Source organism: Tursiops truncatus, chromosome 13, assembly GCF_011762595.2.
Source record: "Tursiops truncatus isolate mTurTru1 chromosome 13, mTurTru1.mat.Y, whole genome shotgun sequence".
Taxonomy (NCBI): Eukaryota; Metazoa; Chordata; class Mammalia; order Artiodactyla; family Delphinidae; genus Tursiops; species Tursiops truncatus.
The window spans coordinates 62284391-62311622 of NC_047046.1; the positions used below are offsets into that span (position 1 = coordinate 62284391).

The 27232-nt window shown below is 39.8% G+C and overlaps 2 protein-coding genes and 1 pseudogene across 8 annotated transcripts in view; 2 read left to right on the top strand and 1 right to left on the bottom strand.

Moving 5' to 3' along the window:
- Nucleotides 1–3063: 3063 nt before the first annotated feature.
- On the top strand, nucleotides 3064–3528 carry LOC101323422 (small nuclear ribonucleoprotein Sm D3 pseudogene; annotated as a pseudogene).
- Nucleotides 3529–8555: 5027 nt separating this feature from the next.
- The window catches only part of KATNAL2 (katanin catalytic subunit A1 like 2), a 100514-nt gene continuing 81837 nt past the window's right edge, over nucleotides 8556–27232 (top strand). For all 7 annotated transcript variants that reach the window (XM_019937005.3, XM_033837718.2, XM_033837717.2 and 4 more), the window contains exon 1: nucleotides 8556–8671. In XM_019937005.3, the coding sequence (XP_019792564.1) occupies nucleotides 8576–8671 (96 nt within the window). In that variant the 5' untranslated portion in view covers nucleotides 8556–8575. The remainder of the gene's footprint in view (nucleotides 8672–27232) is intronic.
- LOC101323127 (elongin-A-like) lies at nucleotides 21733–26346 on the bottom strand. The gene is given in 6 exon segments (XM_033837900.1): nucleotides 21733–22352; nucleotides 22355–23187; nucleotides 23189–23486; nucleotides 23489–23797; nucleotides 23800–24148; nucleotides 26296–26346. Coding segments are annotated over 6 exon segments (2460 nt in total).

A 27232-nucleotide genomic window follows, 5' to 3' on the forward strand; every position in this document is an offset into this window, starting at 1 on the left:
GCAACTAAGCCCGTGCGCCACAACTACTGAACCTGCGCTCTAGAGCCCACAAGTCACAACTCCTGAGCCCGCGAGCCACAACTACTGAGCCACGTGCCACAACTACTGAAGCCCGCATGCCTGGAGCCCGTGCTCTGCAACAGGAAAAGCCACCGCAATGAGAGTAGCCCCCGCTCGCCACAACTAGAAAAAAAGCACACGCACAGGAACGAAGACCCAACCCAGCCAAAAATAAATAAATAAATAAATAATAAAATTAAAAAAAAAAAAAAAAGAATATGGACAAATCCCCAAAACAATGCCAAATGAAACAATCAAGTTGGAAAAAGTTATATACCTTTCATGTAAATTTTGCAAAAAGGGAAAACAATGCTGTATATTTATGGATAGGTACATATGTGATAGAAAACATACATGTGAATGATGAGTATCAAAACCAGGACAGTGGGTACCTCTGAGAGGAAGGGAATAGGATCTGTAGGCTATTCTGGGGGATTCTACTATGTTTGTAAAGTCTTCCTTCTTAAAAAAAAAGATCTGAAGCAAATAGGGCACAATGTTAAGATATGATAGAATTGAAAGGTAGGTATACCAACCTATTATCCTCTATATTTGTATGCTTGAAATATTTCATAGTGAAACAAAACCCAAAATGCATCCTAAATCTGATCATTCTTCACTTCACTGCTACTGCCACCATTGTCCTGGATGACCACAGTAGCCTCCTGTCTTTCTATCTTGCTTTCTATCTTGTACCACTACAATCATTCTCCATGTAACATCCAGAATGATTTTTGATAAATATAAATCTGATCTCACCATCCCCTATTCAAAATCTTTCAACAGGTTTACAGCACTCTAAAAATAAAAATTGAACTCCTTACCGGAGTCCACAGGCCCTGTTTTACCTCCCACATTTAGCCTTTATTCTTCCTCCACTGTCATTACTTATTCCCTCAAACTGTGGCACTTCTCACTACCTCAAATTATATTAATTCATGGTTTATGGGTACAATTCTTCCCAGAGTCCCCGCCCCCACTAGAATATAAGTTCCAGGAAGGCAGGGACTTTGTCCTCCACTGTATCCCCACTGCCAAGAACACCATTTGACTCATATTAAGCATGAAATAAATATTTTCTGGATGAATGAAAAAAATGAATGATTTCATTTTCATTCATATAGAGGAGGAATAACATTTCAGTGGTTAAAAAAAATGATGTAATCAAATGTATGGAGCCTGAAAATGACAGGGTACACTCTCAACAATGACAACAATTGCTAAGACCCATTAAGCACTTATTATGTGCATTTCCAAGCACTAGAACCACTTCCATTTTGGGGTGCATGTCAGCCTTGCTCTCCTCAGAGGCCCTGCAAACCTGAGACATAGGAACCTCCTTCCTAGCCACAGCTGATTGGATTTGGAGGAGAGGAGACTGAGAAAAACCCGTATGTTAGCCAGGGGGAAGCAATCAGGTTCTTTTTCTCAAAAATTTATCCTGAGTGACATGTGCGCTAATGAAGTTTGAAGATGAGTCATGTTAATGGCAGGACATTTTTGAGTGAAAGGAACAACTGCTGAGGTCCTGAAAGCTGCACTGGTATCTACCCTTTCTGAACCTTGTTGTTCAATGTTTCATTGGCTAATGACAAAAGTTACCCGACTATTCTTCCAGAAAAATCCTCTCCCTTCATTTTTAAAACTAATACAGGTAGGTTACTTTCTTTGTTGGTTATTCATTCTCTTAGAAACAAACCAACAACAGCAACAACAAAAATTAGCAATCTCTTAATCAGGGAAACTTGACTAGGGCAGTCTTTCCCACACAAGGTCTCATTTCACTATGAGAAGGTATTACTGTTTCCATTTTACAGATGACGATACAAGGCTTGAACAGGTCCAATACCTTTCCTAAATCACAGAGCAGTAAGTGATGGGGCAAGATTCCAATCCTGGCCTGTGTGCCTCTGAATGTGGTTGCAGGAATGGCAGCAGGAGGACTGTTCACAGATAAAGTTAGGAAGACAGGGCACACATTCTGATACCATTTAGGGTAAATTAGAAAATGACACTGATAACAGTGAAGGTTAAAACCCAGATTTCTTTCTATTTTTGGATAAGATCCAGTAAAAGCTCTCTATTCTTATGTTTCAACAACTGTTGGCAGAGAGAGATTTATACCAACACAGACTGTCTGTATGATTAAAACTTTTTCTCTTTCCACTGACAGAGGTAACAGTTTTTAAAGAATGACAGGATACATTCTTTTTAGGTGACATAAAAAATGGAGTTTTAACAATATATATTCAGAAATGAGTTATAGTTGACTGTTAGAGGGTTTGCATTAGGCGGGTATCTTTCTTGTCATTCTTGAAAACTCTCCCTCATTCTTGCATGCCTATAGAAGCTCTGTGGAAGGTGGTTTGACGTAAGTGAGGCTGTGAATACAGAATTCCAAGGTGTTTGTATGGGAAGAGGCTACTGAAGAGAAAGGGATAGGCATTGATGGATTCACGCACAATTTGAAGAGCATAATCGGTAAAACAAAAAAGTTTATGAATAAAAAACACTCAGAGTTCACCCTATAAAACATCCTTGCTCTAAGAGAAAGAACAAGTGGAATAACTCGTTTTCTCCAACTGAAGTTGCACTGTGTTTTTCAATATTTTAGAAATAATATGCCTTAAAAAAAAAGAAATAATATCTCTTGAGAAACAAGAGATAAGCTTTGGCTCTGTTTCATACACGTCAAATGACACAACTTGGAAGCATCAATAACGTGGACACCCAATGCAATTTTGCTACTTTGGTGATTATTGAAACAATGTTTTAAAACTCAAGGATAAGAAATGTAACGAATGTTTTACAGAAGGAGAGGAAAATAAAAATTTCCTTAGAAAGAGGGGAGTTTTTCTTTTGTCTGTAGGTATGAATAGTATAGGAAGCAATTAATGGACACATTTTTTGAAATGGTTCTGGCAGCGTGGGCAGGTTGTTCACACACCTGTTCCTGGAGGCGCAAAAGAAAGGGAGACAGGAGCAGCACGCTCTTCCTCAGAGATGTCTATTGCTGTGCATGTTTAGGTCCTACATGAGGCTGAGGACCACATTGTGAATGTCAGACAAACCCGGCGACGTGTATCATGGGAAGTTCATGAGGCAGGGGACAACAGGAACTGCCAGATGTGCAAGGTCACAGTCCCCTACAGAGGTGATGGGCGGCTCACCTGGACTGTACATCCGTGGCAGGAAGATCCACTTTCTGATCTTGCCAGATATGCTGAAAAACTCACCCACGTTAAAAAGCATGAAAAAGAAAAACCAAGGCTCGGGGCCAGCCGGTGAAAAACTGCTATTCTGAAGGCCCAAATGGCCTCAGGAGAAAGAGGATGTGGAAACATCTTCCAGAAGCAAAGATACATTGTTGAAGAGAACTTTGCCCTTATTTTTTCTTTTAGGTTATCTGGGTTGGGGTGTGGTGGTGGTGAAGTGCATGCTTATGTATATGCCTTAGGTTTTCTTTGACATCTTTCTCTTTAGATGAGGAGAAATGTTAAATTTAATAATCATGGCAGTGGGGTTTTTTTTCTTCTTGAGAAAAAGAGATAGGTCTAACCTGGGGCAATTTTGCCCTCCACGGGACAATCGGCATTTGGCAATGTCTGGTGATACTTTTGGTCGTCACAATTTGGGGGTGCTCTGGCATCTAGTGGGTAGAGGTCAGGGACCTGCTAGACATCCTACGATGCTCAGGTTAGCCCCCCACAACAAAGAACTATCTGGCCTCGAATGTCAACAGTGCTGAGATAGAGAGACCCTGCCCTAGCCCAACAAATCTAGCTGGAGAATTTCAGTGAGAAAAAATGGGTTCCTCTCTTAAAGGAAAAAACACATGCTGCTGCCTTTGTGTTTTCTTTCTAAAGTGGTAGCTTTAATTAAAACTAATTTTACCATACGACCCAGCAATCCCACTACTGGGCATATACCCTGAGAAAACCATAATTCAAAAAGAGTCAGGTACCAAAATGTTCATTGCAGCTCTATTTACAATAGCCAGGACATGGAAGCAACCTAAGTGTCCATCAACAGATGAATGGATAAAGAAGATATGGCACATATATACAATGGAATATTACTCAACCATAAAACGAAACAAAATTGAGTTATTTGTAGTGAGGTGGATGGACCTAGAGTCTGTCATACAGAGTGAAGTAAGTCAGAAAGAGAAAAACAAATACCGTATGCTAACACATATATATGGAATCTGAGGGAAAAAAAAAAAAGGTCATGAAGGACCTAGGGATAAGACGGGAATAAAGACACAGACCTACTAGAGCATGGACTTGAGGATATGGGGAGGGGGAAGGGTAAGCTGTTGCAAAGTGAGAGAGAGGCATGGACATACATACACTACCAAACATAAAGTAGATAGCTAGTGGGAAGCAGCCGCATGGCACAGGGAGATCAGTTTGGTGCTTTGTGACTGCCTGGAGGGGTGGGATAGGGAGGATGGGAGGGAGGGAGATGCAAGAGGGAAGAGATATGGGAACATATGTATATGTATAACTGATTCACTTTGTTATAAAGCAGAAACTAACACACCATTGTAAAGCAATTATACTCCAATAAAGATGTTAAAAAAAAAAGAATATTTGAAGAAGAGAAAAAAACCCAAAACAAAAAACTAATTTTAAGACAGGGTGAGATGAGATTGGGGAGTGATGTACATGTGAAAATGAGGGATTTGAATGCTCTAGGTTACAGGATTTTGTAGGTAGTAGTGTGATAAGATCTCTATTCTAGAAAACTAACACTGGGAGTAAGTCAGGGGTCAAGTGACCTCCAAAGATGTCCTCTGAGAGTGTCTCATTCATGATAGTCCCCATGTCATGACCCCTCATCTAGGCTACACAGCCTCATTTCTGACCTCCCAGGTCCTGGCAGTCACCCTTTCCAAGTCACCTTAATTTCTGGAGAATATTTTCACTGGGTATAGAACACTTAACTTCACAGTATTTGGTTTTCTTTCAGCTCTTTAAAGATGTTTACTATGACCATCTGGACTCATGTTGTTTCTATGTCTTGGCTATTGTAAATAATGCTGCAATGAATATGGGTGTGCAGATACCTCTTCAGGATAGTGATTTCATTTCCTATGGGTATGTATCCAGAAGTGGAATTGCTATACCATATGATAGCTCTATTTTTAATTTTTTAAAAAAACCTCCATACCGTTTTCCATAGTGGTTGTACTAGTTTATGGTTTCACTGAGAGTGCAGTTCCCTTTTCTCCACATCCTTATCTCTTGTATTTTTAATAATAACCATTCCAACAGGTGTGAGATGATATATCATTCTGATTTTGATTTGCATTTCCCTTATGATTAATGAGGTTGAGCATCTTTCCATGTACTTGTTGGTCATTTGTATGTCTTCTTTGCGAAAACATCTATTCAAGTCCTCTGACCATTTTAAAATTGGATTGTTTGGTTTTTTGCTATTGTGTTGTATGAGTTCCTTACACATCTTGTATATTAACCCCTTATCAGAACGATGGCAAATATTTTCTTACATTCCATAGGTTGCCTTTTCTTTTTATCAATCATTTCTTTTGTTGTGCAGAAGCCTTTAGGTTGATATAATCCCACCTGTTCATTTTTGTTTTGGTCATGTGTGCTTTTGGTGTCATATTGAAAAAAAAAAATCATTGCCAAGACCAATGCTAAGGAGCTTTTTCCCTAGGTTTTCTTCTGGGACTTTTATGGTTTCGGGTCTTACATTCAAGTCCTTAATCCATTTCAAGTTAGTTTTTGTGAGTGGTGTAAGATAAGAGTCCAATTTCATTCTTTTGCATGGGAATATCCAGTTTTCCCAACACTATTTATTGAAGAGACTGTCCTTTACCCATTGAGTATTCTTGGCTTCCTTGTCAAACATTAGTTGACCAAAAATGTATTTCTTAATGTGTGTCTCAGTTGGAAACATTTGAAAGCCAGTGGTTATGTAGAGAAAATTCTTTAGAAACACTTATATTACATTTGGAAATAAGTCAAAAGATAGCACAGCATATCCTTTCAATGTCATACTAGAGCAATGTTTAAGAGGCCCAACTGCTTTCCAAAAGGACTTTTTGCGATGATGGAAATGTTCTATATCTGTGTTGTCCAATATATTAGCCATTAGCTACATATGACAATTGAATATGTGAAATGTGGCTAGTGTGACTGAGGAACTGAATGTTTAACTTTATTTAATTTTAATTAGTTAAAATTTAAATGTAAATGGCCAAAACTAGAGGAATGTTTCTATGTCCTTTAGAAAAGAAAATGTCAAGATTTTACTGCCCTGTAGAACATTAACTAATTTTGTATCTAAGCTAGCAATCTTATCCTAACCTTTCTTCTCAAAATGCCTATAAATACCCAGTTCCCCAAAATGCTCTTTAAACCAGCTTTACCATCTTACTGGCTCCCTCAGTGAGTTAGATAAAACCTTTGACATTATGTCCGTTCATATCAAAGAGAGTCATATTTTTAACTTTTTTTTTTTTTTTGCGGTACGCGCGCCTCTCACTGTTGTGGCCTCTCCCGTTGAGGAGCACAGGCTCCAGACGCGCAGGCCCAGCGGCCATGGCTCACGGGCCCAGCCGCTCCGCAGCATGTGGGATCCTCCCTGACTGGGGCACGAACCCGTGTCCCCTGCATCGGCAGGCGTACTCTCAACCACTGTGCCACCAGGGAAGCCCATGTTTTTAACTTTTTTGAAAGTCATGTCAACAAAAGAATGTGCTAAGTGTAGCGTAAAAGGATATATAGTGGAATCAGGAATTAGTTTTCTCTCCACCTAAGCTCTGCCTGGAGTAAGTATTGTGATCTGATAAACACCACTGATTTGTCCTAGAAAGTGATTCCGGAGCTGACTCTTAGTAGGCAAAATAGGCTTCAATTAGGCAAATGAGGTAGGAATGATCCTCCAAGCAAAATGAACTGCTCAGGACTGGTTCACAAGCATTGTAAGCAGTTCATTTATGCTGGAGTGAGAGATGAGGGGAGGTGTCTGGGTCAGGGTGGGAATGACAGGTGAAACTGGACAGAAAGAATAGCAAGAGAGTGTAGTGGAAAGGAACACTGGCTTCAGTCAGGAGACCTAGGTTTGCATCTTAACTCTATCTAGTTTGATAACCTAAAATGAGCTAACTCAGCTCTTTGAGCCTGTTTCCACAACTGTAAATTGGGAGTATTAATAACTTTCCATGGGGTGTTAGGAGTAAATTGGATAAACACATAAATCACATAGTACATTGCCTGGTGCCCTACTTTAAATGTTTAATAAATTATAGCTATTATTACTAATGAGAGAGCAGTGAACAACTTCAAATGGTGCCAAGTTTAAATTTGGTAAAGTGTAAAATAATCTATAATTGGATTTCCTATTTAGGAAGTTATTGGCAACTTTGGCAAGAACAGCTTCAAAGAAGTAGGAGCAGAAAGTGTTGAGAAATGAATGGGAGGTGACTAAGTGAAGAAGAGGATAGCCAGTTCTTCCAGAAAGCTTGAAGTGAGTGCCAGAGAGGTGATTCAATTTAACAATACAAGATGAGAACTTTTTTTTTTTTTTTTTTTGTGGTACGCGGGCCTCTCACTGTTGTGGCCTCTCCCGTTGAGGAGCACAGGCTCCAGACGCGCAGGCTCAGCAGCCATGGCTCACAGGCCTAGCCGCTCCGCGACATGTGGGATCTTCCCGGACCGGAGCACAAACCCGTGTCCCCTGCATCGGCAGGGGGACTCTCAACCACTGAGCCACCAGGGAAGCCCGAGAACTTTTTTTTTAGATTGAGGAGACTTGAATATTTTTGTATACTGAGGGGAGAATGGATGAAGGAAGCCAAAGATAATGAGGAGAAGATGTTTAGAATAAGATTCATAGCAAAAGAGACTGAAGGGAAAGACCTTGAAGACACAAGAGTAGTTAGTAGATGAAGAAAATAAAGCAGAGGAAAAAGTAAAGTCCATGTTTGTCCACTTCTAATGAGTAGGTCTGATGTGGGGGAAATTGGAGGGGAAGAAAAGTTTAATGCACAGTTTGCATCCAAGATAGCCCCTGACAGCCATAGTCCACATCAGATTCTATCAGTCTAGATGGACCAAGTACAGACAATTTCAAAGTAAAGCAGGAAGGAATTTCCAAACCTTTTTCTTAATCAGGAGGGAGAGGGGGGCCTAGAGAAGACGGGATGCCAAAATAGAGTCTTGGGAACAGAAGCATTGGGTCACGAAGGCCTGAACAACTGCCGAAATCAAGGACAAATACTATGGTGCATAAACTTTAGAGGCATAATTTAGGGAAACAAAACAATTGCAAATGACCCAAGACCTGCCAATCATCCCCTTTCTGTCTCTCGATTGGTCAGTGCCGTGCAAAACCTCTGGATTAACAGACTTATTTTAACATTGATTGGCATGAGTAAAGAGTCCATCTTTGCCCAGTGATTGGCTGGCATGTCCAGGCTCTGGCCAATCCTGAAGGGGGCGGGCTGGTTAAGCGTCAGGTTTCCCTGAGCCGCCATCGGTGGATGTACTGTCAGCCTAGAAACTGGTTCCTTTTCTCCCTGCTGTCGATGGAGCTTTCTTACCAGACTCTCAAATTCACTCATCAGGCGCGGGAAGCGGTAAGGAAAGCATATACAAAAAAAGAATTGTACTACCAGGAGCTCCTCTCCCCTTGTTGCTGCGGGCCGATTCGAGTGTCTCCAGTTGCTATGGTGACAGAGTCCGCTGCCCGAGTGGAGGAAGCGCAAAGTCTGGGGACTGGGCTTGAGGCAGGGGGTGAGGGAAGGATGGGTCTGGGACGCAGGCGGGTTTGGACTTGACAACGGGTTTGTTGAGAGACGGCAGGGTTGGTTTGTGACTGAGGAAGTGAGGTGTCGAAGGGGAGGTATTATTAGGCAGGCCGAGTCTTGATGGGTGAGCGGGTTTGGGGTGTGTTCAAAATGGAATTGTTCAAAGACAGGACGACACTGACCTGGGAGTTGGAATACTGGGTTCTGGTCCTGATTCACTACTACCAAGGCTGACAGACCTTAGGAATTCAATTCCTCTCTCAGGTTCCGGTTTCCCATTTGAAAGTAGGTAATTGGATTACAATCCTTTTCACAGGAAGTTAACATGAATTTTACAATACCATACTGTTTCCTGTTGTCTGTGTTATCCGCTAACTGGCTCAGCAATACTTTCCACAACAAAAAATGTGAATTGAAGATGTACTATATGCCAGGCTCTGGGGAAATAAAAGCAATGCTTTAGGGGGAAAAATGATTTAAAAAAATTTAAATTAAAAAATACTGGGGCTTCCCTGGTGGCGCAGTGGTTGAGAGTCCGCCTGCCGATTCAGGGGACACGGGTTCGTTCCCCGGTCCGGGAGGATCCCACATGCCGCGGAGCGGCTGGGCCTGTGAGCCATGGCCGCTGAGCCTGCGTGTCCAGAGCCTGTGCTCTGCAACGGGAGAGGCCACAACAGTGAGAGGCCCGCGTACCGCCAAAAATAAATAAATAAATAAATAAAAATTAAAAAAATACTGGTATCTAAGTTCCACCTCCCGAGATACTGATTTACTGGTCTTGTTGTATCCTGTGCATTGATATTTTAGAAAATCTCAATAGGTGATTATAATGTGTAGCCAAGGTTATGAACCACCACTTTAGTGTCTCCCACCTTTAAAAAAAAAACTAATAATACACGAAAAAGGTAACCCTTTGGTCTCACATCCCCTCTACCTAGCAACCTCTCTCCAACTTCTCCAGTTTCTCTCCAACTTCTGGAAAGGATTGGCTACACTTGCTGTTGCTACTTCCTCACCTCTGTCCATTCCAACCTGAGCCTGAACTACCTGCATCAGAACATTTTGAACTGGCTTTTCATAAAGCAGATTCCTGCACCTCCCTGAGAATTACTGAATCAGAAACTCTCAGGGTTGGGGGTCTTGAAACTTGCATTGTAAATGCACACTCCAGGTTTGAAAACCACTGTCCTAGATGGTCTTATACATTTTCATGACTTCCAATGCCATCTGTATGCCAACAACTCCCCCAAACTGACTCTAGACTGGACTTCTTTGCTGAGCCCCAAACCCATGTGATATCTTAGAATATGGAACACGGAGAGCACAATGAATCAATTGATTGTTTGACAAATCCAGTGGGGAATCTCAAGAATCTGCATGTTAACTTGTTCAACCCCTAACATTTAACCTTCTTCTCTAAAACCTGTTATCTTTCCCAGTCTTCCTCTCTCTGGGAATGTGAAACCGCCATCCACCCAATTGCTCCAATCAGAATTCTGGGAATCATCCTTAGCTCCTTCTACCTGCTAATTCCTCCTCCCGTCCTCTACATAAGGAAGGCATCAGCAAATCTTACTGATTCTATTTCTATAATGGATCTTTAATAATAGCCTTTATCCAGGTCCAAGCCACTATCATCTCTCACTTGAACCATTTCAATAGCCTCTTAACTATTCCCCCTGTTGGTTTTGCCTCCTTCCAGTCCATTCTTCATCTAATGATCAGAGTGATCTTAAAATTGTGTCACTCCCTGGCTGGGATCCTTTTAATGGCTTTCCATTACACTTGGGATAAAACCCCCAACCTTGACATGATCTATAGAGCAGGCAGTGATGTGGCCCAACTTCTACATCCAGCCTCTTTCTCACCACTTTCCATATTGCCTCGCACTGCTCCAGGCACATTCTCTCAGATCTGACATGTTTCTGAACTCCGTATGGTTTGTACCACACAGGTTACCATTTAATTGTGATTAATTTATGTTATTACCTATTTCCTGCATGTGACATAGCCTCTCAAACAGAATTCATGTGACTTGGAAACAGAGACCCAGTCTTATTTTTTTGTTCTATTCCATAGATGGGACTAAGAGCCATATTTAGGTATGCTCATTGATGTCTTGAACTTTTGGGGTCTGAGTGCAAGAACTGTGTCTGTGGAGGGAATAAGGTTGAGGTGGGGGAGGTGATCAGTGAGTTGGATATAAAGAGGATTGCATGTCCACAAGGAATTTTGATCATCTATGTTGTCTACTGTATTAGGATTTCAAGAATACTTCCTTTTTATTTGGTTAATTTTTATTGTAGTTTCAAATTAAAAAAAATATATATATATATTTTAAATATATATATATTGGATTTCTGTTTTAAACAAAGTAATGCCAGCACTCAGTTTAAAAACATTTAATAGTTCTACAAAACTTAAGAAAAAAAGTTTCCTGCTTCCTTTCACACCGCCTTCAAATATTGCTCCCCAGAAGCAACTGCTTTTACCCTTCTTAGCAGCTTCTTCAAAATAACAAGTTAAAACTTCTGAATTCTGATTTTTCATTCTCAGATGTAAATTCTATTTACTTTGATGGAAAATGAGCATTTGGCTTTTTTTAACCTACCTTGCTCCTTCCCCATCCTCTATCACTAGCCCATACTTAACTTCCCTTCCTCCATTTTCCCAAGATCATTTTATCACAATTTTTGGTTAAATACATATTCAGTACAGTTATGTATATTAATCTGACCATGCAAGTGTTATTCACAGCTGATATGGTACACTGTGGTTATATTTTATTTTTTATTTAACTTTGGGCAGGACTCAATCATAGCTTAACTATGCCTTACCCTTTGGCTTAATTTTCTGTATATTTGATGACTACTTTCTTCCTAAATTTTCTGAAGGAATTGTAAAACTCCTTTCCATATGGTGAAGCTCACCAGGAAATCTTGCAGTTTCTTTTTTTTTCTTAGTGATATCCTTTCTGGACCTCTTGCATCTCCTGCTTTGTAGACTGGTTGTTCTCTGGGCTTGCTATGCAGCATTCTTCCTGGGGAATCCCTTCCCCTCTTCCCTGTGTCAGAAACCCTGTTTCTTGGATCCCATGTCTTCTTCCTTCTTGTCCTATATCCCTGTTTTAGTGAAACATACTGACCAATGACTGCCTGAGAAAAGGTACATGGGAGGCAAAGTTTTTGAAGTAAGGTACCATGTATGAAACTCTGTACTTCTCTCACCTTGTTGATGGTTTGGCTGAGATTAACATTCTAGGCTGGAATTGATTTCATCTCATTTGAGAAGGCATTTCTCCATTATCTTTTAGCTTCCAATGTGACTGCAACAAGTCTGGTGCTATTCTTTCTCTGAAAGCTTTTAGAATCTTCTCCTTACCGTCCCTGGTTTCTGAATTTTCATGAAGATATCGCTTGTTGAGAATCCTTTTTCATTCACAGCACTGGTATGCAGTTATGAGCCATTTAGATCAGGGAATTCATGCCCTCAATTCTGGAAAATATTCTTGCATTATTTCTTTAGATAATTTTTTCCCTTTCTTTTTTTTCCTCTCTTGCTCTTCCTTCCTTCCTTTCTTTTTCTTTCTTTCTCTCTCTCCCTCCCTCCTTCCTTCCTTCCTTCCTTTTGTATTTTTAAGGTTTTTCTTTTCCCTGGAAGTCCTATTCATTGGATATTTGACTTCCAAATGGAACCTCTAATCATGTTGTTTTCTGTTTTATTTTACATCGCTTACTTTTCTTATCAAGAGACCTCTTCAACTTTTTATCCCATTTTGTTGAGTTTTAAATTTCTGCTATCGTATTTTTATTTCCAGGTACTTTCTTATTGTCTCAATGTTCCTTTTTCACGGCATCTTCTTCTTACAGGATGCCATGGCTCCTTTTATCTCCCTGAGGTTTCCTCTCTCTCTCTCCCTCCCTCCCTCTTTGTCTTTTGCTCCTAGCATTATGTCTATTTCCCCTCAGGTTTTTCTTTGCTTTTTTCCCTGGTGCTCTGTCTTTCATGTAGGAGGTTTTCCTCAGAAGTCTAGTGAACCTTGCCTGAGGTGAGACACCTAAAAGCTAATTAGAATCCGTGTGTTTTAGAAGAGGCTCTTCAAATAAAGATGGGTTTCTCTGTAGGATGATCACGAAGCCAGGGGCCTTTTCACTGGGACATCCCCAAATGCCAGTTAGTGTCTGTAGGTCTTTGCTCTGAGGCCTTCAGTTTCTCTAAGGAGAAGTCCTTCTCACCCTTCTACAGGGAATGAGGGCAAAACAAGCATGGTTGCCACCACTCTTGGAGTTGAACAGGGAAAGACAATTGAGTGGGGGGGTTGGGGGCTTCTCCTCACTCTTCAGTGTATAAATTATACTTAATTACTCCTTCCTTTAAAAAAAATTCCTTTACCATCACTTTAATGTGATTTTGGAAGAGAGCAGAGATAAACAATCTCCAGAACAGTTTTGTTTTACAGATATTTATTGAATGCCTACTGGGTACAAAGACTCGTACTAGTTGCTTTTGTAGGGGGTGGTTTCAGAGAGGTGAATGTAAAAAAAAAAAAAAAGAACTAATATATGATTCATACCTAAAAGATAACTTTATTTTGTTATTGTTGGTTTCAAGCTAGGCATTTGTCATACATGTTTATATATTAAAATTTACTTTTAAATATGGTTATTTCTTTGCATATGATAGGGGTTGGTGGCTGAGCATAAGAATGGGAGTTAGATACTCTTGAATTCATACCCCGGTTTTTACTTAATACTGAGGTAAATATGCATTTATTCATCAACTCATACAATGAACACTTACTTAGTGACTGCTATGTATAAAACGTGGTGTTTTGAGATACCCATGATGTTCTGTGCATTGACACAGTTGATTATCCGTGGGAAATGCCTCTTCTCTTGGTTTTCATAATGCTACAGTTTCCTAGAGTTCTGTTTTCCTTCTTGGCCTCCTTAATGAGCTTATGTTTCTCTGCCCCTTACATTTTTGTTCTTTAGGATCTGAACTTGCCTTTCTTGGTCAGCCTGCTTCCCAAACTTGACAAAGTGCCCCTCCTTGATGCAATGAGTAGACATCGCCATGCCACCTTTATCCCAGGAAATTATAATTGAATTTTTCCTTGTTGATTGCCTCCCCTGACCCCAGTAGACTATAAGCTCCTTGAGGGCAAGGACTCTGGCAAGTTTCTTTCCTGACTGGTAAACTGATCATGCTTCTGCAGGGCTTCTGAGTCTTTAATGTGCACACTGAACACCTGGGATGTTTTGAAAATTCAGATTGTGATCCAGTAGTTCTGGATGGGGCATGAATCATGAACTCTCTTGTGGTACTGATGTTGTAGTGATCTGTGGGTAGCAAAATCTGTGAGTGGAGAATTTTCTCCTATTCCATTTTAAATTTAGTGTTTAATTAAAATAAGACTATATGCAATTTGTAAACCTCCGCCACTTTCTTTTTTTAAACTTGAAGGTAAGATCCTCGGGGCAAGGAAGCTCTGAGGAGCAATTGCTTCAGTGTTTTTAGTTTGACCATACAATTAAAACCAAACAAACAGTAATTGGTCTCAGTGCAGAAGAATGGTTTTTAGAAAGCCATAATTGATCCACACATTCGTGTGTACACACAAAATAATCTGAAAAATAGTTAAGTTTATTTATTCTTATGTGTCATTACATGTACTTTCAAAAGTTGTGACTTTGCTTGTGTGAAACTTATATTAAAAATATCTGCTATAAGTGTTAGCTAATTAATGAGGTGTCAGATTAGGTTTTTAAATGAGCGTTGTTAAATGCCTTAGCTTTTATTAATTGCATGGGCCCCTAAAAAAAAAAACTAGAGTAATTGAAAATTTAATTACATCAATGTTTTTCTTCAGAGAACTAAGGTTTATTAAGCTTTAAATGTTCAAACATTTAAGCATCTATTGAAATACCAATAACTTTAAACAATGTGCAGTTCTAAATACTAATTAAACAAACTCTACCTCACCATAAAGCTAAGCTGAATTTTAAGTAACTCATGTTTTAAGTTCTTGGCTCTGCTCTTACCTAAGGAAGGTTAACCACTTCACTACCGAGCACTGCCGTAGCCTTGTGGGCATCTTTAAAAGTGCTGTGGCTGCTGTTGAGCCCCATTCTTCCTGTACCTGGACCAAGAAAGGGCGGCTGATCAGACAACCTGGAACATTTTGCTAGTGTCACATTGCTACTCTTGGAGATTTGTTCTTTTTTCTTTTATTTTTCTTTTTAACCACTAACTGAGAATATGAGAATATACAGATATGACTTTGTATATCTGATGTTTTGGGTTAAAAACATCCTTTCTTTCTTTTGTAAAAATAATGTTAATTTTATTAGGTTTTATTTTTAAGGATAAAAAGTATATATCTCTCCACTCAGGTCAATCTTGTAAACATTAAAAAAATGATAAAACTTTCTGCTCTCAAATGTGGTAGAGTAAATGGTACCAGACTAGCCTTCCTGCTATATGGAACTAGGAAACTGGACTAAATATATGAATAATCTGTTTTCAGACTTTGGGCAATGTGATCATGAGACAAGATCTTCTGCCTGGAAGCAGTAACTGGGTTCTAGCACACAAGGGAGTATCTAGGCAGAGCACAGCAGTTTTGCAGAGATGAGACAAGGGAGTTGAGTTTGGGAAGACTTAGCTGGTTAGAATTGGGAGGGAAGAGGAACAGAGAGGAGGGAGCTAGGCAAACAAATTGCTCCATACATCTGAGTTTTTGGCTGAATACTAAGCTGTGCATACACAGAGTGGAAATGTATGAAGCTGGGGAAAAACCAATTATCAGGGAACTATAAGCTGAACAACTACTGGTGCTCACATAACATTGAGAGACATTTGAAGTCCAGCCAACCTGAGTGGAGACTTCTTGTGGAACAGCAGAGCATTTAGTAGAGATTCCAGGAAGGCAGTGCATTAAGAGTAACCCTAAACTAGGCTTAGAATAAAATTGACTTTGGATAACCTCCTTCCTAACAAAGCTTGATAGAATCAGACTTACCTGCAAATAACTAACCTATCTGCCCCCTCAAAACCCTCAAAATACTTAAAAGAAGGTAATATAACCTAGGTATTCACAAGACTGGCATCCAAGGAAATAACTACTAGCGGTCATAAAACCCAGGAAAATGTGCCCAAACCAGGACAAAAATCAGTCAACAGAAGATCCAGTAATACAACAAAAGACAGAATTAACAGACAGGGTCTTTAAAAATAGCTATTATAAATATGTTTAAACATTTAAGGGAAACATGATTATAAAAAGGAGAAAAACAGAAGATATAAGAAGAATAAAATGGAACTTAACAGACTTGAAAAATATGCAGAATTGTTTCTGGGTCCTCAAGTCTGTTCCATGGGCCTTTTTGTCTATTTCCTGTGCTAATACCACACTGTCTTAATAAATATAGTTGTATCCATTCTTGATATCCATTAGAGCAAAGACTTCTACTTGTTCTTTTTGGCAAATGGTCACACTATTATTTGTTCTTGTAGTTCCTTTAGGTGTAAGATTAGATTGTTTATTTGAGATTTTTCTTGTTTCTTGAGGTATGATTGTATTGCTATAGACTTTCCTCTTAGAACTGCTTTTGCTGCATTCCATAGGTTATGGATCGTAATGTTTTCGTTGTCATTTGTCTCTAGGTATTTTTTGATTTCCTCGTTGATTTCTTCAGTGATCTCTTGGTTATTTATTTACTTATTGTTTAGCCTCCATGCGGTTGTGTTTTTTTACGTTTTTTTCCCTGTAATTGATTTCTAATCTCATAGCATTGTGGTTGGAAAAGATGCTTAATATGATATCAATTTTCTCAAATTTACCAAGGCTTGATTTGTGACCCAAGATGTGATCTATCCTGGAGAATGTCCGTGTGCACTTAAGAAGAAAGAGTAATCTGCTGTTTTCAGATGGAACGTCCTATAAATATCAATTAAATCTATCTGGTCTGTTGTGTCATTTAAAGCTTGTGTTTCCTTATTAATTTCCTGTCTGGATGATCTGTCCATTGGTGTAAGTGAGGTGTTAAAGTCCCCCACTATTATTGTGTTACTGTCGATTTCCCTTTTTATAGCTGTTAGCATTTGCCTTATGTGTTGAGGTGCTCCTATGTTGGTTGCATATATATTTATAATTGTTATATCTTCTTCTTGGATTGATCCCTTGATCATTATGTAGTGTCCTTCCTTGTCTCTTGAAACATTCTTTATTTTAAAGTCTATTTTATCTGATATGAGTATTGTTACTCCAGCTTTATTTGATTTCCATTTGCATGGAGTGTCTTTTTCCATCCCCTCACTTTCAGTCTGTATGTGTTCCTAGGTCTGAAATGGGTCTCTTGTAGACAGCGTATATATGGGTCTTGTTTCTATATCCATTCAGCGAGCCTGTGTCTCTTGGTTGGAACATTTAATCCAATCACATTTAAGGTAATTATCGATATGTATGTTCCTATTACCATTTTCTTAATTGTTTTGGGTTTGTTTTTGTGGGTCCTTTTCTTCTTTTGTGTTTCCCACTTAGAGAAGTTCCTTTAGCATTTGTTGTAGAGCTGGTTTGGTGGTGCTGAATTCTCTTAGCTTTTGCTTGTCTGTAAAGCTTTTGATTTCTCTGTCAAATCTGAATGAGATCCTTGCCGGGTAGAGTCATCTTGGTTGTAGGTTCTTCCCTTTCATCACTTTAAATATATCGTGCCACTCCCTTCTGGCTTGTAGAGTTTCTGCTGAGAAATCAGCTCTTAACCTTATGGGAGATCCCTTGTATGTTATTTTTCCCTTGTTGCTTTTAATAATTTTTCTTTGTCTTTAGTTTCTGTCAATTTGATTAGTATGTGTCTCGGCGCATTTCTCCTTGGGTTTATCCTGCCAGGGACTCTCTGCACTTCCTGGACTTGGGTGGCTATTTCCTTTCCCATGTTAGGGAAGTATTTGACTATAATCACCTCAAATATTTTCTCCAGTCCTGTCTCTCTTTCTTCTCTATCTGGAACCCCTATAATGTGAATGTTGTTGCATTTAATGTTGTCCCAGAGGTCTCTTAGGCTGTCTTCTCATTTCTTTTCATTCTTTTTTCTTTATCCTGTTCCACGTAACAAAAAGAATAAAATATCTAGGAATAAACCTACCTAAGACCTGTATGCAGAAAATTATAAGACACTGATGAAAGAAATTAAAGATGATACAAATAGATGGAGAGATATACCTTTTTTCTCTTTAAGAGATGCATTTAAAGATTTAAATTTCCCTCCAATCACTACTTCGCCTGCTTCCACGTGTTTTAATATGTAGCATTTTAATTTTTTCCTTTTCATTCAATTTCACATATTTTCTAACATCTAGTATGATTTTTCTCTGACCCGTAAGTATTTAGAAGTGTATTATTTGCATATGGGAAGTCTATTGATACCTTTGGACATTGTTTTCTAGATTAACTGCATTGTGTCTACATAACAATATTTACATAACAATCTACGTGATTTCAGTCCTCTAACATTTGTCAAGAATTGTTTTATGGCTCAGTGAATGGTTAAGTTTCTTAATTGTGTTGTTCAAATCTTTTATATCTTACAGATTTTTTTCTTCTTCTGTTAATTATTGAGGAAGGCATATAAATATCTCTCACTGTGATTGTATTTTTTTGCCTATTTCTCGTTTTGATTTTGTCAATTTTTGCTTTATTTTTTTGATACCATGTTATTATGTACATAAAAATTTAGGATTGTTATCTTCAATTAATTTCTGTGTTTTATGTGAGATAGGGGTTAAGCTTTGTTTTTTTCTTATTTGGTTATCCAGTTGCTCCAGTACCTTTAAAATTTTTTTTGAATTACAGTGGCAACTTTGTAAAAAATCACATTATCATATATTTGTGGGTCTATTTCTGAACTCTCTGTTCTGTTCCATTGATAGGTTTATCTATCTCCATGCCAATATCAAACTATCTTAATTATTGTGGCCTAGTATTAAGCCTTGAAAACTGGTAGTGTAAATCCTCTGACTTAACTCTTTTTCAATGCTGTCTTGGTTATTCTAAATTTCCACATAAATTTTAGAATCAGATTTTCAATTTATACAAAAAAGTCTGCTGAGCTTTTCATGAGATTTCATTCAATCTATAGATCAATTTTCAGGAGAATTAACATCTTAACAAAATTCATTTTCCCAATTCATAAACATTGTATCTTCTTTAGTACCTCTTATCCCTATTTTGTCATTTTCAGCATAGAGGCTGTATTAGTTTGCTAGGGCTGCCATAACAAAATGTCACAGACTGGGTGGCTTAAACAACAAAAATTTATTTTCTCACAGTTCTGAAGGCTAGAAGTTCAAGATCAAGATGTTGGCAGGTTTGGTTTATCCTGAGGCCTTTCTCCTTGGCTTGCAAATGGCCACCTTCTTGCTGTGACCTCAATATGATCTTTCCTACATTGGAGAACATCCCTGGTGTCGCTTTGTGTGTCCAAATTTCCTCTTCTTCTAAGGACACCAGTCAGATTGGATTAGGGACCACCCTAATGACCTCATTTTAACTTAATCACCCCCTAAAGGCTCTATCTCCAAATACAGTCACATTCTTAATTATTCAGGGTTAGGGCTTCAATGTATAAATTTGGGGAGGAGAGGACACAATTCAGCCCACAAAAGAAATCTGAAACATCTTTTGTTAGATTTGTTCCTATCTGATTTTTATATACTATTGTAAATGATATTGGTTGAAATAGTTTTTCTCAAGTCTGTGTCTGAGAGTTCCAGTATCTTGAGGCCCATGTGAATCTGTTTCAGTTGTCTGTTATTCCTAATGTTTTTCATTTATGTTGTTCTTTTCTTAGACTGTATATGGCAGTGTAGCTGATGGTTTGTTTTTAGAAATAATTTTAGATGAAGGATGATGGTATCTTCCTGTAGAGGTAATTTAGGCTTGTTTCTGTCTTGTGCCTGGGGAGAGGAGCTAGTAATCTAGGAATATCTCAATCCAAATTCAGGGACTGAGATTTTTCTGGGCCATACAGAGCTTAGGCAGCCTAACTTATCCTTTGTCCTTATTCCTTGGACTGAATAAGGACTGAGTATTCATTGGTTTTACCAGGATCCCCTATCTTGGTGGGTCTTGGATTAGAACTTTTGCACCTGTAGCACTTTGAGGTTGTCAAACACACTACTCAGCATCTTAGCCTCTTAGAGGCAGGCAAACGTCCTGGAGAAAAATTCGATTCAAGTGCCATGGTCATGTCTTTGTATTAATTGAGTACACACACACACAAACACACGCAGATGTGTCTGGAGAATAAAATCCTATAAGTGAAATTGCTATATCAGAGTTTGTATATGTGTATGTTTGATATATGTGCATCTGTAGAATACAATTCTTGTGGAAATAAATAAAAACCACCCAAGCTGAACAAACAGAGGCTGTTTATTGAGAGCTTGCTATAGCAAGGGAGTCAGCTACCATCACTCGCATTTGGCAGGCAGGGGAGTGGGATAGCTTTATGATGAAAAACTAAGGGAAGGCTTTAGTATTTTCTGATTGGAGGTTGCTGACTTGGGAAATCCGGAGTTGGGCCTAACTAGAAGCGGGGCATCTTATGTGATTAATTTGGAGATCATATTTGGCTTTCTCTGGTTGGTCCTGACTTGGAGGCTGAGGGCAAAAATTGGGAGGCTGGGAGCTGTTGACCAAATCCTCACCACTCTGGGCCGATTGCTAAGGAGGTTGTGATTTAGTTTCCTGGACTGATTGCTGGAGAGTCTGTGATTTGGTTTTCTGGGATGGTTGCTGCAGAGGTTGTGGTTTGGCTTCCTGAGCTTATGTGGTTCTGGTCATTAGTCATTTATATATTCAGTTTCTCATCCTAAAAGTGATATTGTAGTACCAAAGAATATATATTTAACATTTGCCTATTAACTTCAATAGAAGTTGTATTAATTTATCATCTACTAGTAATGTATGATCATCTGCTCTAACACAGCAGGCTATTAAGCTTTTGAATTCTACTTAACTGGTAGGTGAAAATTTGTATCATATTATGGGTTTTTTTTCTTTTTTTTTGAATTTAATTGAATTTAATTTTTTTATACAGCAGGTTCTTGTTAGTTATCTATTTTATACATATTAGTGTATATATGTCAATCCCAATCTCCCAATTCATCCCACCACCACCACCTCCCTCATATTATGTTTATTTGCATTTTAGTAAGATTGAGCATCTTGTCATATATTTAAGAGTCATTTGTGTTTTCTTTTGTGTGAACCATCTTTTCCTATGTTTGCCCATTTTTATAGTAAATTATTGGGTTTTTTTCTCATTAATTTGTGGGGCCTTATTATATATAAAGGAAATTTGCCTTCTGAATGTTAACTGAGTTATAAATATCTTTCCCAGTTTGTTGTTTATCTTTCGACCTTGTTGTTTTATATATTTCTAAATTTTTATGTGGTCAAATATATCAGTCTTTTTAATTAATTGCTTCTGGGTTTGTGTCCAAGAAGACCTCATCTACTCTGAGAGTAAAAAAAAAATCTCATGTTAAGTACTTTTGTTTATTTATATAAACACAATCTGGGGATAATATTTGTTAAGACTATGTCATATTGTTTACAAAGAGGCTAGTTAACAACAAAAGTATAATGAATCTTAAAATCATCAGTGGGACTGAGGCGTCTCATCTTCAGAATTCTGAAGTGTTCTCCAGGCAGGAGGCAGTGGCTATGGCAGCTCACAGGTACAGCACTTGAAAACTACAGTAGTCAGAGTCCAAAAGTTTCCACAAAGCAAAACATTCTGGTCTCCTTTGGAAGTCCCATTCCCTAACACCCACTGCCCTTGTATTCCTCCTCTGGAATTCCAGCTGCAAGGCAAGGCCTCAATTTACTGTCGGGAGAACCTGTTCTTGAAATCTTTAATTGTCTTGGCCATCATGGGGGTGATTTTCTTTGCAGGTTTCCTGCTGCAGACTACCCGCGGCAAGTGGGTACTGGTGGTGCTTGAGCAGGCTCTGGCTGGCTCCTCATGGGTGAGGTTAAGGCTGTTTCTGCTGGAGGGAATATGGATGGTTCCTGTGGGGTACAGGGCTGGTTTGATCTTGACTTTTTCAGGGGCAGCTGCTTCTCCTATTTCAAACTTCTCCTGCCTCCTTCGAACGTCAGAAGGTGGCCTGGCCAGAGAGTTGAGAAGGATCATCTTTGCTTGTTGGCCTTTGGGCTTATTGACTTGTGCAGATTGGATATTCACTGTCAGTGCTTGAAGCCGCTGCTCTCGGGCATCCTGAAGCTGCATGTACATCTCTCGCCATGTCTCGTGCTCTTTTGGCCTTTCTTTCCTAAAGTTTTGGTGAGAGTGAATTTTCCATAATTTGTCTGTTTCTTGGACTCATGCATGATTGTATTTCTCTATGCGATACAGCTGATCAGGTGTACAGCTCTCCAAGATGGGTTCAAGAACTGAATATGGGACTCCTCCCACTTTAAAGATTGAATTGATGTTGTTTTAAGTACCCAGATGCACTGCTGGCGCAAGGTCATCATTTTGGCAAGATAGGCACACTTGGAGGTAGAAAACACTTGCATCTTAGAATTCATTCTGTGTCCAGTAAATCCAACTTCTTCCTCTTCCTGGGGTGAAGACAGTGCTTTTTGCTTTGGTCGTAAGGAGGACATCAATCCAGAGGCAAGAAGTGGACGGTCATTGGCCTGGACCCTGGGTAATGGGAGGTCCGGCCACACTGGTGCATCAGTGGGGACTTTTTCCAGCTTGGCCCAGACGTTTCCAGAGGGCTGCAGCTTCTCTGATCTGTTTTCATTCACCTTAGGTAGTTCCTGAACCAAGTCCAAGTTTTCACTTGAATCATATTTTTTAGGTCCTTTTTCTTCAAGAGCAGTGGCTGAAGTTTTCATAATCTTTTTCTTTTTCTCCCTAAGCTGGTTGTGGTTGAGGTATGACTCAAAAGGCATGGTGGGCGGCTTGAATTCATTATCCATATCCACCTCCTCACCTTTAGGGAGGAAGCCCTCAGGCTTTCCATCCAAATGAGGAGGTCTTACTTTCCCTTCTTGAATCTTTTGGTTATTGGAAACCTTCTCTTTCACCTTGGGTAACAGGCTTCTTGTCCCCTCTGCTATGTCCAAGCGGTCGAGACGCTGCTTGTTTTTGTCCAGTTTGGTTTTCTCGGAGTCTTCGTGCTTTCGCTTTTTAAGGTCTGAAGCTTGTCTGAAGGGAGGTAAAACCTGGATGCCGCGACCCTCTCTTTCCTTCTCTTTCTCGACACCACTAGAGGGCGGATTCTCGTTTGCGCTGTTCCGGGGGAGAGACCGCGGCCTTTCCTCTGGAGAAGGCCAGGCCTGATTTTCGTCTGGTCAAAGCAGAGGACTTCTCGTGTCCCTTGGTATAGACCAGGCGTTTGTCCCTGTGGGGAGGCTGGTGTCCCCTGCTTAGACTCCCAGCCCCTCTTCCCTGGGGTGCACCCAGGCGGCGGTCCAGTCTGGCCCAACGGGCATCTGAGGGGCCTTCTCCAGGCCTCTGCTGTGCAACACGGGCCTCCACCAGGCGTCTGTGACAGTCCCCGTACATCAGACAAGGACGGCTAGACTGAGGAGGAGACCAGCTGTAACCAGATGATCCCCCCCCGAAGAATAAACTGGGGAACCCCCGCGGCACCGCCTTCTGTCCTCGCCCCTCTCCCGGCCGTGGGACCCGTGGCAGGGCCTCACGAGCTCTGAGGGGTGTCTGTGCAGCTCTGGTCTGTGCTCGCGGCCGTGCGATCCGTCTCTGCGGGCTGCGCGGTGTGCGTGGCCGTGCCCCTCCATCGCCTCCTTCGCCGAAGGAGCGTCCTCTAGGGGCTGTTGGGAATCGCTCTTCCTCAGGTCCCTCTCGGCAGGCTCGGGGTTTCCGTCCACTGGAACCAGCCTCCTCCACAGTGCCGCCAGGTCCCGGCCAGGCTTCCGACGCTCTGGTGTTTGTGCCCTCGACTGGCCATCGGGCCGACCCCGCTCTCCGTGAGAACGGCCGCCGGAACGGGCGAGGCCAGTGGCGCTTCTGGTCTCTTCACGGCCTCCTCCGCAACCTGGTGCCCGGACGCCGCCGCCCGGCCCTGCCCTGCCCCGAGCTCCCCCGGGTGCACACGGCGCGGCCCCGCCTCTGGCGCTCGGGGCGCGGAGCCCCCACGGGAATGGCCACCAGCGCGCGTCCGGGACGCAAGGAAGCCCCAGCGCCCCCTTCCTGAGGGGGCTGAGAGCTGTGCCCAAATTACATCACCACCAGTCAGGAGTCCCTGGGCCGCCCCGTCCCACTTGGGTCCCGAGAGCAGCAGGAATCAATCAACAGTGACGACAACCCTAGCGCTGTGCGCTTGCCATCGACTAATTCCAGCCTCTACACAACCAAAGAAGAGTTATATTATCCCCATTGTACGGGTGAGTAAACTGAAAGTCTTAGAATTTATTAGATCTAAGAATTCCTGACAGTTATTTTTATTTTGTTTTCAATATTCTCAGTAGTATAAATTGACAGTTCTAATGATTACTTATGTAATAATAAGTCAAGCTTAAAGAAATAATAGGTAACAAACAGAATAAATAAGTAAAACCACCACATTCCCACAACCCAGATACACTAAGGTATTATTACCCAACAGTGAACCTTGGTGCATATCCATATATCTTTCCAGATCCTTTGCTATGTGTGTATATACATATACATGCACAGACCCGTATATTTTATCAAAATGAAATTGTATTGTAAATATTGTTCTTTAACCAACTAGTTCTCTAACCAGAGCGCAAAACAGAATCATGCATTGTATCTGGTTGTATCCCCTATGTCTCTTTGAATTTGCACAGCTTCTCCCATCCCCTACCTTCTCTATTTCTATTTATTTTATTTATTTTATCTTCTAGTTTTATTGACATATAATTGACATACAGCACTGTATAAATTTAAGGTATACAGCACAATGATTTGACTTGATACATCATGAAATGATTATCACAAGTTTAGTGAACATCTAGCATCTCATATAGATACAAAATTAAGGAAATAGAAAAAAAATTTTCCTTGTGATAAGAACTCTTGGGATTTGCTGTCTTAACTACTTTCATATATAAATACAGCAGTATTAATTATATTTATCATGTTGTACATTGTATCCCTAGTACTTATTTATCTTATAACTGAAGCTTGTACCTTTTGACCACCTTCATCCAATTCCTCCTCCCTCCACCTACTGCCTCTGGTAACCACAAATCTGATCTTTTTCTATGAGTTTGTTTGTTTGTTTTGAAGTTTAATTCACTTACCATACTATGTTAGTTCCTGTTATATGACATAATGACTTGATATACATTCGATTTATATAATTTCAAAATGATCAACACAGTAAGTCAGTTTTGAGCTGTCATCATACAAAGATATTATATAGTTATTGACTATATTCCCCACACTGTGCATTTCCTACCCGTGACTCATTTATTTTGCAGCCAGAAGTTTGTTCCTCTTAATCTCCCTCACCTATTTCTTTCCTCCTTCCCGCTCCCCTCTGGCAATCACCTGTTTGTTCTCTGTATCTATAACTCTTTTTCTGTTTTGTTATGTTTGTTCATTTGTTTTGTTTTTTAGATTCCACATATATGTGAAACCATATAGTATTTGTCCTTCTCAGTTGGATTTATTTCACTTAGCATAATACCCTCTAGGTCCATCCATGTCATTGTAAATGGCAATATTTCATTCTTTTTTTATGGCTGAGTAATATTTAATTGTATATATATGCCACATCTTCTTTATCCATTCACCTATTGTTGGGCAATTAGGTTGCTTCCATATCTTGGCTATTGTAAATAATGCTGCAATGAACATAGGGGTACATAGATCTTTTCTAATTAGTGTTTTCATTTTCTTTGGATAAGTACCCAGGAGTGGAATTGCTGGATCATATGGTAGTTCTATTTTTAATTTTTTGAGGAATCTCCATACTGTTTTTCATAGTGGCTGCACCAATTTACATTCCCATCAACAGTGCAAGAGGATTCCCTTTTCTGCACATCCTCACCAACACTTGTTATTTGTTGTCTTTTTGTTAATAGCCATTGTGACAGGTATGAGGTGGTATCTCATTGTGGTTTTGATTTGCATTACCCTGATGATTAGTGATGTTGAAAATCTTTTCATCTGCCTGTTGGCTATCTGTATGTCTTCTTTGGAAAAATGTCTATTCAGATCCTCTGCCTGTTTTTTAATCCGGTTGTTTGTTTTTTGATGTTGAGTTGTATGAGATCTTTGTATATTTTGGATATTAACCCCGTATTGGATATATTTTTTGCAATTATATTCTCCCATTCAGAATGTGGCTTTTCATTTTGTTGATGGTTTCCTTCACTGTGCAAAGCCTTTTACTTTGATGTAGTCCCATTTGTTAATTTTTGCTTTTGTTTCCCTTGCCTGAGGAGACATATTCAAAAAAGTATTACAAAGATCAATGTCAAAGAGCATACTGCCTATGTTTTCTTCTAGAAGTTTTATGGTCTCAGGTCTTACATTTAAGTCTTTAATGCATCAAGTTTATTTTTGTGCATAGTGTGAGAGAGTATTCTGGTTTGATACTTTTGCGTGTAACTGTCCAGTTTTCCCAACACCATTTATTAAAGAGGCTGTCTTTTCCCCATTGTATATTCTAGCCTCCGTTGTTGTAGATTAACTGCCCATATAAGTTGTGGTTCATTTCTGGGCTGTCTATTCTGTTCCATTGATCCATGTGTCTGTTTTTGTGCTAGTACTATACTGTTTTGATGACTGTAGCTTTGTAGTAAAGTTTGAAATCAGGGAGTGTGATACCTCCAGCTTTGTTCTTATTTTCTGAAGATTGTTTTGCCTAATATTTTGTTGAGGATTTTTACATCTATGTTCATCAGTGATATTGGCCTGTAATTTTCTGGGTTTTTTGTGATGTCTTTGTCTGCTTTTGGCATCAGGGTGATGCTGGCTTCATGTTTGGAAGAATGTGTTTGGAAGTGTTCCTTCCTCTGCAGTTTTTTGGAATAGTTTGAGGAGGATAGGTTTTAGCTCTTCTCTAAATGCTTGGTAGAAATCACCTGTGAGGCCATCTGGTCCTGGACTTTTGTTTGTCGGGAGTTTTTTTTTATTATTATTATTACTGTTTCAATTTCATTACTGGCAATTGGTTTGTTCATATTTTCTATTTCTTCCTGATTCAGTCTTGAGAGATTGTACATTTCTAGGAATTTGTCCATTTCTTCTAGGTTGTTCATTTTATTGGCATATAATTGTAGTTACCTCTTATGATCCTTTGTATTTCTGTGGCCTTGGTTATAACTTCTCCTATTTCATTTCTGACTCTGTTGATTTGGGCCCTCTCTAT